This window comes from Glycine soja, chromosome 11 (assembly GCF_004193775.1).
Source record: "Glycine soja cultivar W05 chromosome 11, ASM419377v2, whole genome shotgun sequence".
In the NCBI taxonomy this organism is placed as follows: Eukaryota; Viridiplantae; Streptophyta; class Magnoliopsida; order Fabales; family Fabaceae; genus Glycine; species Glycine soja.
The window spans coordinates 38,057,154-38,070,856 of NC_041012.1; the positions used below are offsets into that span (position 1 = coordinate 38,057,154).

Consider the following 13,703-nt stretch of genomic DNA (forward strand, 5'->3'; position numbering starts at 1 on the left):
TATAAATTATAAAATAAATTTATATATATAAAGGACAGTTTAAGTATATAAATCCGTGCAAGTATAACAAAATAAAATAAAAGTGAGAGTAAAGAGAAAAGAAGTTGGGCGAAAGAAAAACAAAATGTCAATTTGACGTAAAAGAACATTTAATATTTTTAATATTTGAAATTATTTTTGCAAAAAGTATAAATAAATTAAATAAAATTTATTGGAATTATATTATTCTAACTTTTCTAATATTTAAATACCTTATTAATAACATTATTTTAAAAAAGTGTATTATATTTTTTCTTAAACATTCATTTTTATTTATTTATACAAGTGTATATGTCTCTCATTTGTAAGATTAAAAGGATGATACAAATCAAATTGTTTTTAATTTTTATCAATGATTGGTAAAATTAGATAAGAAGATAAAACAAATTTCAAATAAAATAATAAAGATAAAATTAAAAAAAGAAAAAAAAAGTTAATAACTTGTAAGCTAACTTATTTTTCATATGCGGTTTTAAGTTTTAAGTAACTTATAGAAATAAACTATTTGAAATAAACTATTTGAAGTAGCTTAAAAAAAACAAGTTACTAAAATAAATCCATGTACCAATTAATCTTAATTTGATCAAAATAGCTTATAAGCCAGTAAAAAAAATTATAAGCTCCTCTAAAACCTTAGTGTGCCAAACAAAATTGTCAAAATTAATAGCTAGTCAAATGACTTAAAAGCTCCCCAAATATCTAACCAAACACACTAAATCAGAGCATTTCACATAAAATCACATTTCTCTAAAAAAAGGGAAGGGTAGAAATATTTCATAGCTGCAATATATGCAAAAAAGCTAGTAAGCCCATGCGACTCAATTACCGTGATTGATGTCTCAAAATGACAATTCATATCACTAATATGTAGACTGTACCCTAGCCCACGAATCCATCTCCCCATCAAACAAAATTTGGGCTTCATATGTTTGCAGGTTATACCAAATGTACATTTACACTTTTGATCAATCTAAATGTATTTACTAGCACCTGTCATCTACACACCTCAACAGAAGAACATGGAACTCCTGACATTCCTGTGCAACCTTGGAAGCTCTGGGATGGGGATGCCTCCCTCTGAAGCAGGACTTGAACCTGTTTCTGATGAATCATCAAAATTCAAAAGTTGTCCCATCTGAGCTGCAGCATGGTGAGCATAGCATATGGGTGCCACTGAAGGAAAAAATGAGGGGAAGTTATTATAAAACATAAATTATTAAATTAAACATTTTTTTCGTGAAAAAGACAATTCTGACAGTTATATATCAGAGGAGTAGATTAAATTACCAACTGAGGTTGCAATTGTGCTCCTTTGGTTCCTGAAATACGTATATACATGCATAAGCCAGGGGTAGTGAAACTTTGTATAAACAAAAAGGAAGAATGCATACACATAGGACAACGAATGGATCAAATTTTGCAAGCCATCTGCCGAGAAACCAATCTCATCAAGTAGCACATGATAATGTACAGGCCTGGATGTTCCCTATTATTTGATGAGGAAACAGAAAAAAGAAGGCCCGTGAGAAAGTTGAAACATCAGAAATTTAATTGGTAGACAAATACACTTCACTATTACCACATGCAACTAAAATGCTAGTAAAATGGATATAAATGAAGAAATCGGCTGTGGAAGCTAGATAGGTAAACTTACAAGCATCCCTGCATGAGCACACATGTAAAAATCATAATTTCTTGGATGCGTGATTGTTGTATCCACAACCGTCCCTGAAGAGGAAAATTTATATTACAACGATCCTGGGTGATACTGTATGCAAGTGAACAAGATAAGTGTCATACCAGGAGGAACATTTTCTGGGCCATTAGGCAGAAACAGCTTAATATGATGCTTTTTTTGTGCCACAATCACAGTGAACTGGGGAACATTAACCTCACCAAGATGTTGATAGGCCTGTAATTAGAATAGTTTATCATCAGTCTAAAATTAGGAAAGGATCATCAAAGGTTTATCATTTAACTTTTTCCCAATTTTTTTAAATAGCACAATGAGTAATTCAAGTATACACACAGAAAAATGTGTAACTATAAGGATTATAGCAATCAATCAGATTATCAAACTAGTCAATGACAGAGTAGCACTATAACCTTGATTATCTGGTTAAGCTCGATAGTTAAAACTTGTTCGAATTGTGATTCACTAACTCCATCCCTGAACATGAAAACATACTTCAGATATTTAACAAGTGATAAAGGAAATTGAGACAACCAAAAGTGATATTTAATAAATTTTGAATTTAATAACCACTCACCAAATACTGGTTCAATTCATACTAATTTTAGATATACAATTCATAATAATTTTAGACATAATTTGTTGAATATCATTAGTTTCCTAAAATTAGACACCTACTGTATTAGATAATTTGTTGTTGATTTCAGTGAGTTGATTAATTTGTATTTAATGGATACAATTGTATTTATTCACGGGGTTAAATATGTTTTTAGTATCTATAAAGAGGACAATGTTGTGGATTTAGTCCCTCAAAAATAAATTGCCTCCTTTTGGTCTCTAATTTTTGGAAATGTCAGATGTGGTCCTTGTTCTTTACAAAAAATCATATCTCGTTTTCACCCCTTGTTTATGGAAATAAGGACTACATATGTCACATTTCCATAAATGAGGGACCAAAAGATGATTTTTAGAAAAATTATGGAAAAATATCCATATCATAATTAACACAAAAATGCAAATTTTCTCAAACTTTTAAAAAAATAGTGGTAAACAACATAAGTATAAGCAGCACATCATACATTAATGATTTTTTATAATAAGTAACATCAGCATTTTCCAGTTTACAACATTTGACCAACAAACAAGTTCACTTAAAGAACATGCATGACTGGATATCTATCAAATAAAACAGGGATAGAATGACACCTGAATACAATAAATTGAGTTGGCTTGCGTCCATTACTAGAATCATAGAAATCTAAAAGCAATTCTCTGCAAGAAAAAAATCCAAATCTTAATAATTAAGAAGAATTCAGTGTGCACATGTGCAAGTCATGATAAACAGAAATAATAATGTCCTCATATTACACATCTTGTACATAGTCATGAAGCATAAACAACATAAATAATTGTCACATAATATATTTTAACAAATGATTTAGGAACAATGCATATAGCATTGGATACACAGACAGGCTATTGGATAGAACTCTGTTAAAGGAATTGATATGATGCATTAATCTAGTGTCAGAATGGGGGAAAAACAACAACAACAACAACAACAACGCCTTATCCCACTAGGTGGGGTCGGCTACATGGATCAACTTTCGCCATAATGTTCTATCAAGTTCCATACTTCTATCCAAATCATTAAGTTCGAGATCCTTTTTGATAACCTCTCTTATAGTCTTTTTGGGTCTTCCTCTGCCTCGAATTGTTTGCCTTCTCTCCATCTGGTCTACTCTCCTCACTACAGAGTTTACAGGTCTTCTCTCTACATGTCCAAACCACCTAAGTCTATTTTTCACCATCTTCTCTACAATAGGCGCTACTCCAACCCTCTCTCTAATAGCTTCGTTTCTAATTTTATCCTGTCGAGTCTTACCACACATCCACCGCAACATCCTCATCTCCGCTACACCTACTTTATTCTCATGTTGGCTCTTGACCGCCCAACATTCTGTTCCGTACAAAATCGCCGGTCTTACCGCAGTCCGATAAAACTTTCCCTTTAGCTTGATCGGTACCTTTGCATCACATAACACCCCCGATGCTTTTCTCCATTTCATCCATCCTGCTTGAATGCGATGATTCACATCCCCTTCAATTTCTCCATCATCCTGTATTACAGACCCAAGATATTTAAACCGTGTGACTTGAGGGATAATATGGTCTCCTATTTTCACCTCTGAGTTAGAAACCCTCCTTCTTTTGTTGAACTTACATTCCATATACTCCGATTTGCTTTTGCTTAGGCGAAAACCATGTGTTTCTAGAGCTCGTCTCCAAGTTTCCAACCTCTCATTCAACTCCTCCCTCGACTCTCCAAGGAGGACTATGTCATCTGCAAAAAGCATGCATCTCGGCGCTATCTCTTGGATTTGTTCCGTGAGAACATCCATAATTAAGGTAAAAAGGTAGGGGCTAAGGGTTGACCCTTGATGCAAACCAATTGTGATGGGAAAATCGTCTGACTCTCCACCCTGTGTCCTAACACTAGTCGATACCCTATCATACATATCTTGGATAGCTCGAATATATGCAACCCTAACCCCTTTCTTCTCTAGAGCTTTCCACAAAATCTCTCTAGGCACTCTATCATACGCTTTCTCCAAGTCAATAAAAATCAAGTGCAAGTCTTGTTGGTCCATGCGATATTGCTCCATCACCCGCCGTAATAAATAGATCGCTTCCATGATCGACCTTCCCAGCATGAAACTAAATTGGTTCTCAGTAACTTGAGTCTCCTTCCTTAATCTCCGTTCGATCACTCTTTCCCATAATTTCATGGTATGACTCATGAGCTTGATTCCCCTATAATTTGCACAATTTTGTATATCCCCCTTGTTCTTATAGATTGGCACTAACGCGCTTCTCCTCCATTCCTCCGGCATGCTTTTGACCTCATAATTTCATTAAAGAGTTTGGTGAGCCACTCAAGACCTCTATCTCCAAGAGTTTTCCACACTTCAATAGATATGTTGTCTGGCCCCACCGCCTTACCGTTACTCATTCTTTTCAACGCTTCCTTTACTTCCTGTTTCTGAATCCGACGATAGTACTTATAGTTCCGGTCCTCTTCTCTTGTGTCTAGACTGCTAGAGTCATATCCATATCCATCATTAAATAAGTTGTGGAAATACGCCTTCCACCTTTCCTTGATATTTTTTTCATGCACTAAGACTTTGCCTTCTTCATCCTTAACACACTTTACTTGATCCAAATCTCTAGTCTTCCTCTCTCTACCCTTAGCAAGCCTATATATAGATCTTTCTCCGTCCCTGGTTCCTAGAGCTTGGTATAGTCCGTCAAAAGCTTAGGCTCTTGCCTCACTCACCGCCTTTTTGGTTTCATTTCTAGCTATCTTATACTTATCCCAAGTTTCAGAATTTTTACACCTAGACCACTCCTTGAAACACTCCTTTTTTACTCTAACTTTGCTCTGAACACTTTCATTCCACCACCACGATTCTTTACCCCTAGGTTCAAAACCTCTAGATTCACCCAACGTCTCTTTGGCCACTTTAATAATCTCTTGGGACATCTTGTTCCACATATCATTTGCACTTCCTTGTGATTGTCCACACCATCCCTCCCATATCTTTTGTTGGAAGATTCCTTGTTTCTCACCCTTCAAGTGCCACCATTTGATCCTTGGTGCTACCATAGGGCTTCTTCTCTTTGCCCTATCTCTAATTCTTACATCCATGACCAAAACTCTATGTTGGGTAGTCAAGCTCTCTCCTGGGATAACTTTACAGTTCAAGCAATACTTCCTATCAGACTTCCTGATAAGGAAGAAATCTATCTGAGAACATGTCCCTCCACTTTTGTAAGTGATAAGATGTTCCGCTCTTTTCTTAAACCATGTATTGGCTATAGAAAGATCCAAAGCCTCCGAAAACTCCAAGATGAATTTACCCTCCCCATTCATCTCCCCGAGGCCAAAACCCCCATGCACCCCCTCAAAACCTCTAGTCACGCTACCTACATGTCCATTGAGATCCCCTCCTAGAAAAACTTTCTCTCCTTGGGGTATATCCTGAAGTACCCCTTCTAGATCCTCCCAAAATTTTACCTTAAAGTGTTCTGCTAACCCAACCTGAGGTGCGTACCCACTAATAACATTAAAGGTGTCCTGTCCCACTACCACTTTTAAGGCTATGATATGATCTCCTACTCTTCTTACATCCACGACATCCTTTTTCCACTCTTTGTCCACAATAATCCCTACCCCATTTCTTAATCTGATTTTTCCCGTGTATCACAGCTTAAATCCCGAGTTGTCTAATTCTTTCGCTTTTTCACCTGTCCACTTAGTTTCTTGTAGGCACATAAAATTGATCTTCCTCCTCACCATAACATCCACTATTTTCATAGATTTTCCAGTAAGTGTGTCTATATTCCATGTACCAAAGCGAATCCTCCTGTCATGAACTAGCTTCTTTACCCACACCATGGGGAAAAAATAAAAATAAAAACTGCTTCCCTTTTTCTCACACCATAAGCTAAATTCCCCTTAACCCCCCTGCTTCACTATGCTATTACTAATAAACTTCAGCCAGCTCAGTAGCATCTCTACCCTCTGGGTCATTGTTCTACTGGAATATATCCTCTAATATGCGGGTTTTGTTGGATAGTCCAATAACTACGCTTGTTCCTCCACTGGCCCTTCTATACAATATAATTTTTGTTTACAGGGATCCCATTAGGCTACATCAAAATGAGATGAAATTCAGGGTATTTTTTGCATTTTTTCCTAAATAAATACAAAACAGAAGTTCAATATACATTTTACTCTAACCTGATAATACCATCATCACTCCCATTTTCCAATGGCTTGTATAGAGCATCAATCATCTCCACCTTGGATGCCTGCATTCTCACAGACGCTCTATACCTTGAAATCAGTGGCCAATGTCGAGATCCAACAACCTACAATCCAACATTATACAACAGAACGATATGCTGCAGAGATAACCAAAAATCCAAAAATATAGAGGTACAAGAAATACAAAACCAAACTAGCCTTACAGCTGCTATTGATGGACTATCTAATCGACCAAGTGAATTGTGAGAGACATCCATCCCCAAAATCATCGTTGGGGTATCTTTAATCAGGGGAAGATGCCCAGAATGCTCTATTGCCAACAGAGAATTTATTCCTCCAAGCTATATATTGCAGGCATAATAGATTATTTAAACTATACGTGATGTTATCAAGTCAAAAATACTTATGTTTGTAAAAATATCAGTTATACTCAGTTACCTTAGAATTGATTTTAAGAAGAACATTAGTAAGGTATTGATTAGTGATCTTGACAGGGGCAATGCACTGTGTGACAACACCAATTTCACTCAGACACTTCTTTTTCCAAGGCCCTAAAGTTGATGAATGATCATAAGGTGAATAAAAAATATTTGATATAAAAGAAACCATAGAAACATTTGCCTAAAGATATACCATATATATCACAAATTTTCCTCTCTGGCAAGACACAAAGAATCAACTTTGGCTCTCTATTCAGTTTTGATGCAAGCAGGTCAAACATTCTTTCAACCCTTGCAACAGGGTGAGATTTTCTCAACTGTGGTTCCTCCTCTATCAAAGTATATGGCCGTTCAATGTTCTGCGTAGATATTTAAAGTACATTTGAAATGGATTAATCAAATAAAAAGAAGAAAGAAAGCAGATTAAATATAGCATCAAACATTAGAATACAAAGCCTGGTGACATACAATGCCCTTGCTCATTCCACATCTGATCAGCTCCCTTGATATGTAACTAGTATCACAACTTGCAGAAAAGTTGACAACAGCCCAATAATCAATATGTGATGCTTGTAGAAGTGTCTATAAATAAGAAATATAGCATCGTCAATTACTAAACTAGTTAACCAAATTTTAGATAACTCTTAAAAAAAGTAAGTCCTGAACACTTTCTGAATGTGAAAAATAATGCAATACCTTCTTATTAAAATTCCACCTTCCGTTATGGGGGATGCAATCATCATTCTTACCAACCTTCAACTGTGTGTCTCAAATAGAATTGTATCAATGTGTGCATTTAATTCTCAGATAATTGAAGGAAATGATAGAAACCGGATCAGAAATGGAAGAAAATAGAATTTATTTATTGATTGACTGTATCTCTACAAAGAATTCCCTGGAAATTTGAGAGATCCAGGCCTCTCTCAAGTCCCAATTATATTTCACCAAATGACTAGATATCACTCCCTCTTATCTAAAGGCAACATGCCTTATTTCTTCAACCAACTAACCTAACTATCTAACTAAGTCACTTAACCAACTACTAATGACTCTCCCTAACCATACACCTTATCCTGAAGGTGAGGTGAATGACCTCTGACTGCTGAAATGACGTTCCATTTATGTGCAACTTATTAAGGCATGATGACCAAGCCAATTGCACCCAGCATTCCAAGAATAGCTTCCACTCCTCCCAGGTTAAACACAAACATGTGAATGCCCCTGTGCTCCTTTAGTGTGCTTCCTTCTATGGTATATTTGCTGTGAGACAGAGAATCAGAGGCTCTGTAATTATATGGAGATCCCATGGCTCCCTTGTTAACTGCACCGCTGCACATGGTAGCAGCTGACGATCATCAAGATGCTCTACCTTATTGAGCTCCTGTGGTGGGTTCATTGCACTACCCAAATCCAAAACCTCCATTGTTGTCATTGGTTCAGTCATTGGCTCTTCCCTCATGTCAAACATAGGGCTTCCCCCAATTCTAGGCTCCTCTATGCAACTGACAAATAGACCGATCCCAGTGTCATCTCTGCCACTTTGATTCTTGATCTCAAGAACTTCATTTTTGCTTTTGTTTTCTGATTCTTTATCCAAAATGTTGTTGGATTTCTTTTGTTGGGTTTCTCCCAATTTTTGTAGCTTTCCTGCATCCGTTTCTTGCCCATGATCCACTTGTTCTGTTCTCTCAAAATTGTCATCTTATGTTATGTTTTGCTGCTGCTTGCATCATCAACTTCTGCCCTCCACGTCATTGGTCTTAGGCTATCTTCTTGAACTTCATCCCTGCATCTGTTTTCTTGCCCCCCAGTTTCTGAATCTTCAAGACAAACACACATTGGAATTTCTTGAACACTGCCTTCTGAAAAGTCCACCAAGTTGCATTCTAGTTGTTCTCCCAAGAAACACACCATTTAAGAGTTTCTCCTCTCAATGCAAAATGCACCGACCCATGATAATTTCAACTCTTCAGGTATACTGTTTTCCCCAAGATACTGCTCTGCATTGATCAGGCCACTAATAGGCCTCACTTCCATCAAATCTTGGAATAATCTTGAAGCCATTTTCTTGAAAATTTTCCCCCAGAAGAAAATAGCATTTCTTTATTGATTGAGTGCATCCTCTTCAAAGAATTCCCTAGATATTAAAGAGATCCAGGTCTCTCCCAAAGTCCCAATTCTTTTTCACCATACCACTCCCTCTCAACCCCTCTTATTTAACGGCAACATGTCTAATTTATTCAATCAACTTTCCTAACTAACTAGCTCTCTCACTAACAGACACTTGACTAACTACTAACAGGTACCTATCAGGATACCACCTCCTTTACACCATTTTCTCTTTTATCTCTCCTCAATTATATATTCTGTGCACACAAAAATGTGAAACAATAGAAATGCCACATGCAGGTACCTAATCAATCAATGCATACCTTTGGTGTTTCAAGAACACGACCTTCAATCAGATTCAGTTGTTTCTCAATAGAAATGCCACATGCAGCAAGAACAGGATCATCATCATAGCATTTTCCTACAGCCTATATATTTTAACAAGTTTAACATATTAATTATAAAATTGAACAACATAACAATTATAAACTTACACTTTTTAAAATTTTGATTCTATCTTGAGGCTTTTGGCGTGATTTTTCAACTAAAGATGCTCTTTGCATCAGAGATAAAACCTTTGTATACCGTTGGAGGGAAACAAGTGAACATAGCTACTCCACCAAAAGTAAAGAAAAGGCAAGAAAATAGTAATCAGACATAACTGGTCCAAAGTGCTAAACTGTTGAAGCAAAATAATAAAATTGATACAAAATATGAACCACAAGGTTTTTAGCTAAGATCAAAATATCAACAAACCTCCAAGGGAAGATAGACGGGACGTTTTGGTTTCCCAACATCAAGACATGGAAGATAAGCAGATGAGGTCAACTCTATGCCACAGTGTTTGGCAAAATATTCATAAACAGTAATATCCACTGTCTGCCCTCTGCTATTGTTGTCATCATTTTTAACCTTCATACTAAAACTGAGGAAGAAATCAGACTCAATAGTTTTTTGGGTCAAGAGACCCCTAAGATTTTGTTTCCCCCTTATTTATTTCTAGTAAATATAATAGACACTTGACTTTTAGAAAACAAGCACTTACAGTTGCTGAATGCATGGTTTCTCACTCAACCCAGAAATTTTAAATTCCTGGTTATGATGAGTTGCTTGCACCCTTAAATTTTTAAGCATTTTTTTCGCCTACAGATTACCAAAAATTAAAAAACATCATGGGCAATTATTAAAGCGGATTCATTAACCATATGTACAAGTTTGTCACCTTTTCCCAGTCAATATAACGGGGTTCCTTCACTTGCTGATTTGATAACAGAAAATCAATTACAGGTCCAGGTTTTATGATAATAGTTGTTGACACGTCTAGAAAAAAATGAATAGTGTAAGCAGGAAAAGAATACAATTTTATGAAAATAAGATTCCAAGATATGTGTGAAAGCACTTCTACCAATATTGAGAGACAATCCTCGCTGTGTGGAACGAAAACTGGAATGAAAACCTGAGACTGCTGTTACACCAGCCCCAACATCATTGAAATTTCTTGAGTCATCATGAAAAAAAGATTGCCTTACCAAGAGACACCCACTTCACATTCAAAAGAAAATGGTTCAACTAATTTAGACCAAAGAGGTTATGATTAAAATTTAAATTCCATTCAAGAAAATAATCAAGATATCTTTAGAAGATGTGTAGATACCAGTTAGCTGCACGCTGCCTCAGTATAGTATCAAGCACTCTCAAAGCATCTTGAGAATTGGTATCCGACTCAACCTCTTTCAAGGAAATAACAATGGACTGAAGTGGTATTTTGGTAGCAAAACTTATCTCCACCATGAATGTCTTTGACTGAAATGAATGTTTTGACCTTTTAGTTTCCTCATGAAGGCTTCCATTAGCACCAGGACTCTTGGCACTACTGCTAGAGTTGGAACAATAAGCTTTAAGGGAAAAATAAAACATGACATAAATAAGACAGTCATACACAAGACATACCGTTTTGTAAATGATTTCTCCAGCAACACTTTGAACTCGTACTTATTTAGTGGCAGAGGACCCACTGTGTACAAAGTTTTCCCTCCATCATATACAAACCTTTTGCCACCAAGTTCAGAAGAGTATGTTTGGTAAAGCCTATCAATCACTTTTCTCCCAATGCCCTTGCTTTCAACAGCTTGTTTATCTTCGAAAGTAATAGCAACCTGGAAATCCTTCAATAAGCTAAAGTCCAAGATAACATATAAGGGAAATTGCAGAGACAGAAATGGTCAACATACACTATACTGAAAAAATACTGTGTCTGGAACATTAACAGCAACTTCAAAGAGATTCACAAGTAAAGGTATGTGTTTTCCTGTGGTCCCAACCCCATTCCTACTGATAATAGAATACTTTGTAGGAGTCATTTGTTCTGTTTCCAAATTATGTGGCACATCAGCAGGTGATTGTGATGATGTTGGAGGTTCAGCAGCTTCTACAATCCCAGGAACTTCCTCCGTCATTCCTCCCTTAGCTACAAATGACACTGTAAAACATCAATCACAAAAAGAACAGGCCATATTTAAAATTCGAAGCACAGATATTACAAGTTAGGATTTCCAAAGATTCTACAACGAAGTGTTCCAGTTGTACCAATTATCAGAAAAATGCTTACAACTTTTCACCTAAAGGTAAGTCAAATCAGGGATGGGTTTTGTAATCAGGGGGGATTAGCATATAGAATATAGATATTGTGTAGTTGGGTGCCAAGCTTACAGTCAGATCTATGGCTACTTAATTCTTGCTGTATAGCTCGTATTAGGACACCATAGTTCTGCATAATATGGTGCTAGGTCGTATATACAACAGTACCCCTTGTACTGATATTATTACTATATATATTATAATCTTACTTTTGCTGATCAAAAAAAGAAATGCTAGTTTGACCCGTATGAAACAAATACCGCATGAAAGTTATGTAAAGCAACCCATGGTGAAAATCAATCCAAATTCACACCATTATCTGTCCTGTGAATAGTAGCTTAGTTAGATGCAGTTTTTCTCTAAAGGATAGTGTCATATATCCATTATCACATCAAGCTGGGGTAGAAAAGAAGAATGTTTCCACGAAGCACCATGGGTCTGTAATTAAAGAAAAGAAACAAAAAAGATTGCTCAAATTTGTTTTGGCCACTCCTATATGATTAGCACAGTCTGTGTTTTTATTTTTAACCTTAAATTATTGATTGATAAGTAATGGTAACACATCATTTGCAGTGCTTGCTATATAAATTTGCATTAAAAAAATCCAAAGAAGGATATCATAATCCATATCAACATGAACCAAATGTGTAAAAGGGCAACACATCATTTGCAGTGAATATTATATAAGACCATTTTTTATATGATACCAAGATATAGCAGTCTATGCAGAAATAAACACAAAGTGTTTATTATGAATTATTAAACTTAATAAGGAACATGAAGATTACCAAAACACTAGTTCCACCAAAAAAGGCTCGAGCTAGCTAAAAACATAAGCATATTAAAAAGCAAATGTCAAACTGCAGACATTGCATACAAAATGAGATACTATTTAAAGATAAAGATAATACATGTACAGAACATATAGCTATAAGTACTAATTAGTTTTAATCAAATCTACGCACTAAAATCCTTTCAGGAAAAAAAACTTAGATGCAGTTCCTTAAGCACCAATCAAAAATGGAGTTTCACCTCGATATTCCTCATAATAAATGTTTACACTAAAAGTAGGCTTAGGTTCCCGACGTGAAACTGCAATTCTGATCGGAGAATAGCACTAAAAACACCTAAGGAACATAGACAATGAATCAGCAAAAACACCTAATAATCTATGAAAACCTAAACCACCAAATAATAATAAAAAAAGAAAACTGGTTCAGGTTTTGAAAAGATTTTAAATATTGGTCGGTAACGACAATATCGTTTGCAACATCTCGGTGTCGGACCGCGGCGTTACCGTTACCCAGCGACATCGCGGAGTGGCCAAAAATCGTTTGTCACGGACACAAGGAAACGGCGTTTTGGACGTAACAAGACACAGAACGGACTTTTTTTATCCAAAAACGCTTGGAGTTCATTACTTTTCCGAGAATCAGAGGGGAAGAACCAAAATGCTTAATCAAACACAGAACGTACAAGGGAAAAGAAAAAGAACAAAAAAAAAATCAAAAAACAGAATCAAAGAAAGAGTAGACAATGAAAAATCAAAATGCCCTAACCTCTCGTAATCGCAACCTCCATCGTTCATTCCACGAGTCCGAGTTTCCTGAGTTGAGTTCAATCCTGGGACGGTGGGCGGTAGAAGGAAGAACCCAAGCAACTTATCTTTGGAAGGGTTTTGGGATTTTGAAGGGTTTTTGGTGGGATTTAGTGGAAAGAGGATGACAACCAGAAAAGGTATTAAAAAAAATAGTCACTTTTGCTTCTAATTCACTGACAAATAAATATAAGAAAGTATAACAACTGCAACGCTGGCAGTTAATTTTTTTTCTCCATCACAATTAATAAAGTATGCGTGAATAATATTGTTTTGTTTTAAATTATGTTTGTTAATATATTTTTTTCATTATTATTATTATAATGTTATACTTGTAACGATAAAAAAATAATAAAA

At 35.9% G+C, this 13,703-nt stretch overlaps 1 protein-coding gene across 7 annotated transcripts; it reads right to left on the minus strand.

Moving 5' to 3' along the window:
• Positions 1-787: 787 nt before the first annotated feature.
• On the minus strand, positions 788-13,494 carry LOC114376677 (protein argonaute 6). 7 transcript variants are annotated; one of them, XM_028334899.1, is made up of 24 exons: positions 13,309-13,494; positions 12,782-12,876; positions 11,344-11,579; positions 11,063-11,268; positions 10,767-10,988; positions 10,518-10,654; positions 10,335-10,432; positions 10,158-10,255; positions 9,869-10,037; positions 9,607-9,723; positions 9,436-9,540; positions 7,700-7,762; positions 7,472-7,585; positions 7,197-7,362; positions 7,002-7,114; positions 6,767-6,904; positions 6,537-6,667; positions 2,939-3,004; positions 2,146-2,209; positions 1,840-1,951; positions 1,694-1,767; positions 1,431-1,525; positions 1,327-1,358; positions 788-1,212 (listed from the first exon to the last, which is right to left on the minus strand). In XM_028334899.1, exons 3-24 carry the CDS (start codon positions 11,566-11,568, stop codon positions 1,046-1,048), a joined length of 2,712 nt encoding a protein of 903 aa, XP_028190700.1. In that variant the 5' UTR covers positions 11,569-11,579; positions 12,782-12,876; positions 13,309-13,494; the 3' UTR covers positions 788-1,045. The 7 variants fall into 7 exon arrangements, with proteins under 7 accessions (XP_028190700.1, XP_028190699.1, XP_028190698.1 ...); XM_028334898.1 differs by lacking the exon at positions 12,782-12,876; XM_028334897.1 differs by lacking the exon at positions 12,782-12,876 and having other exon boundaries at positions 10,767-10,985; positions 11,344-11,591.
• Between the last annotated feature and the right edge of the window lie 209 nt (positions 13,495-13,703).

Excerpts from the sequence above, each read along its gene's own strand:
- LOC114376677 (XM_028334896.1), bottom strand. The coding sequence starts at position 13,330 with ATGGAGGTTGCGATTACGAGAG. Across the intron at positions 10,989-11,062 it reads GAGAAATCATTTACAAAACG|CAGTAGTGCCAAGAGTCCTG; the intron begins GTATGTCTTGTG and ends TTCCAACTCTAG. Across the intron at positions 1,359-1,430 it reads ATCCATTCGTTGTCCTATGT|GAACCAAAGGAGCACAATTG; the intron begins GTATGCATTCTT and ends TACGTATTTCAG.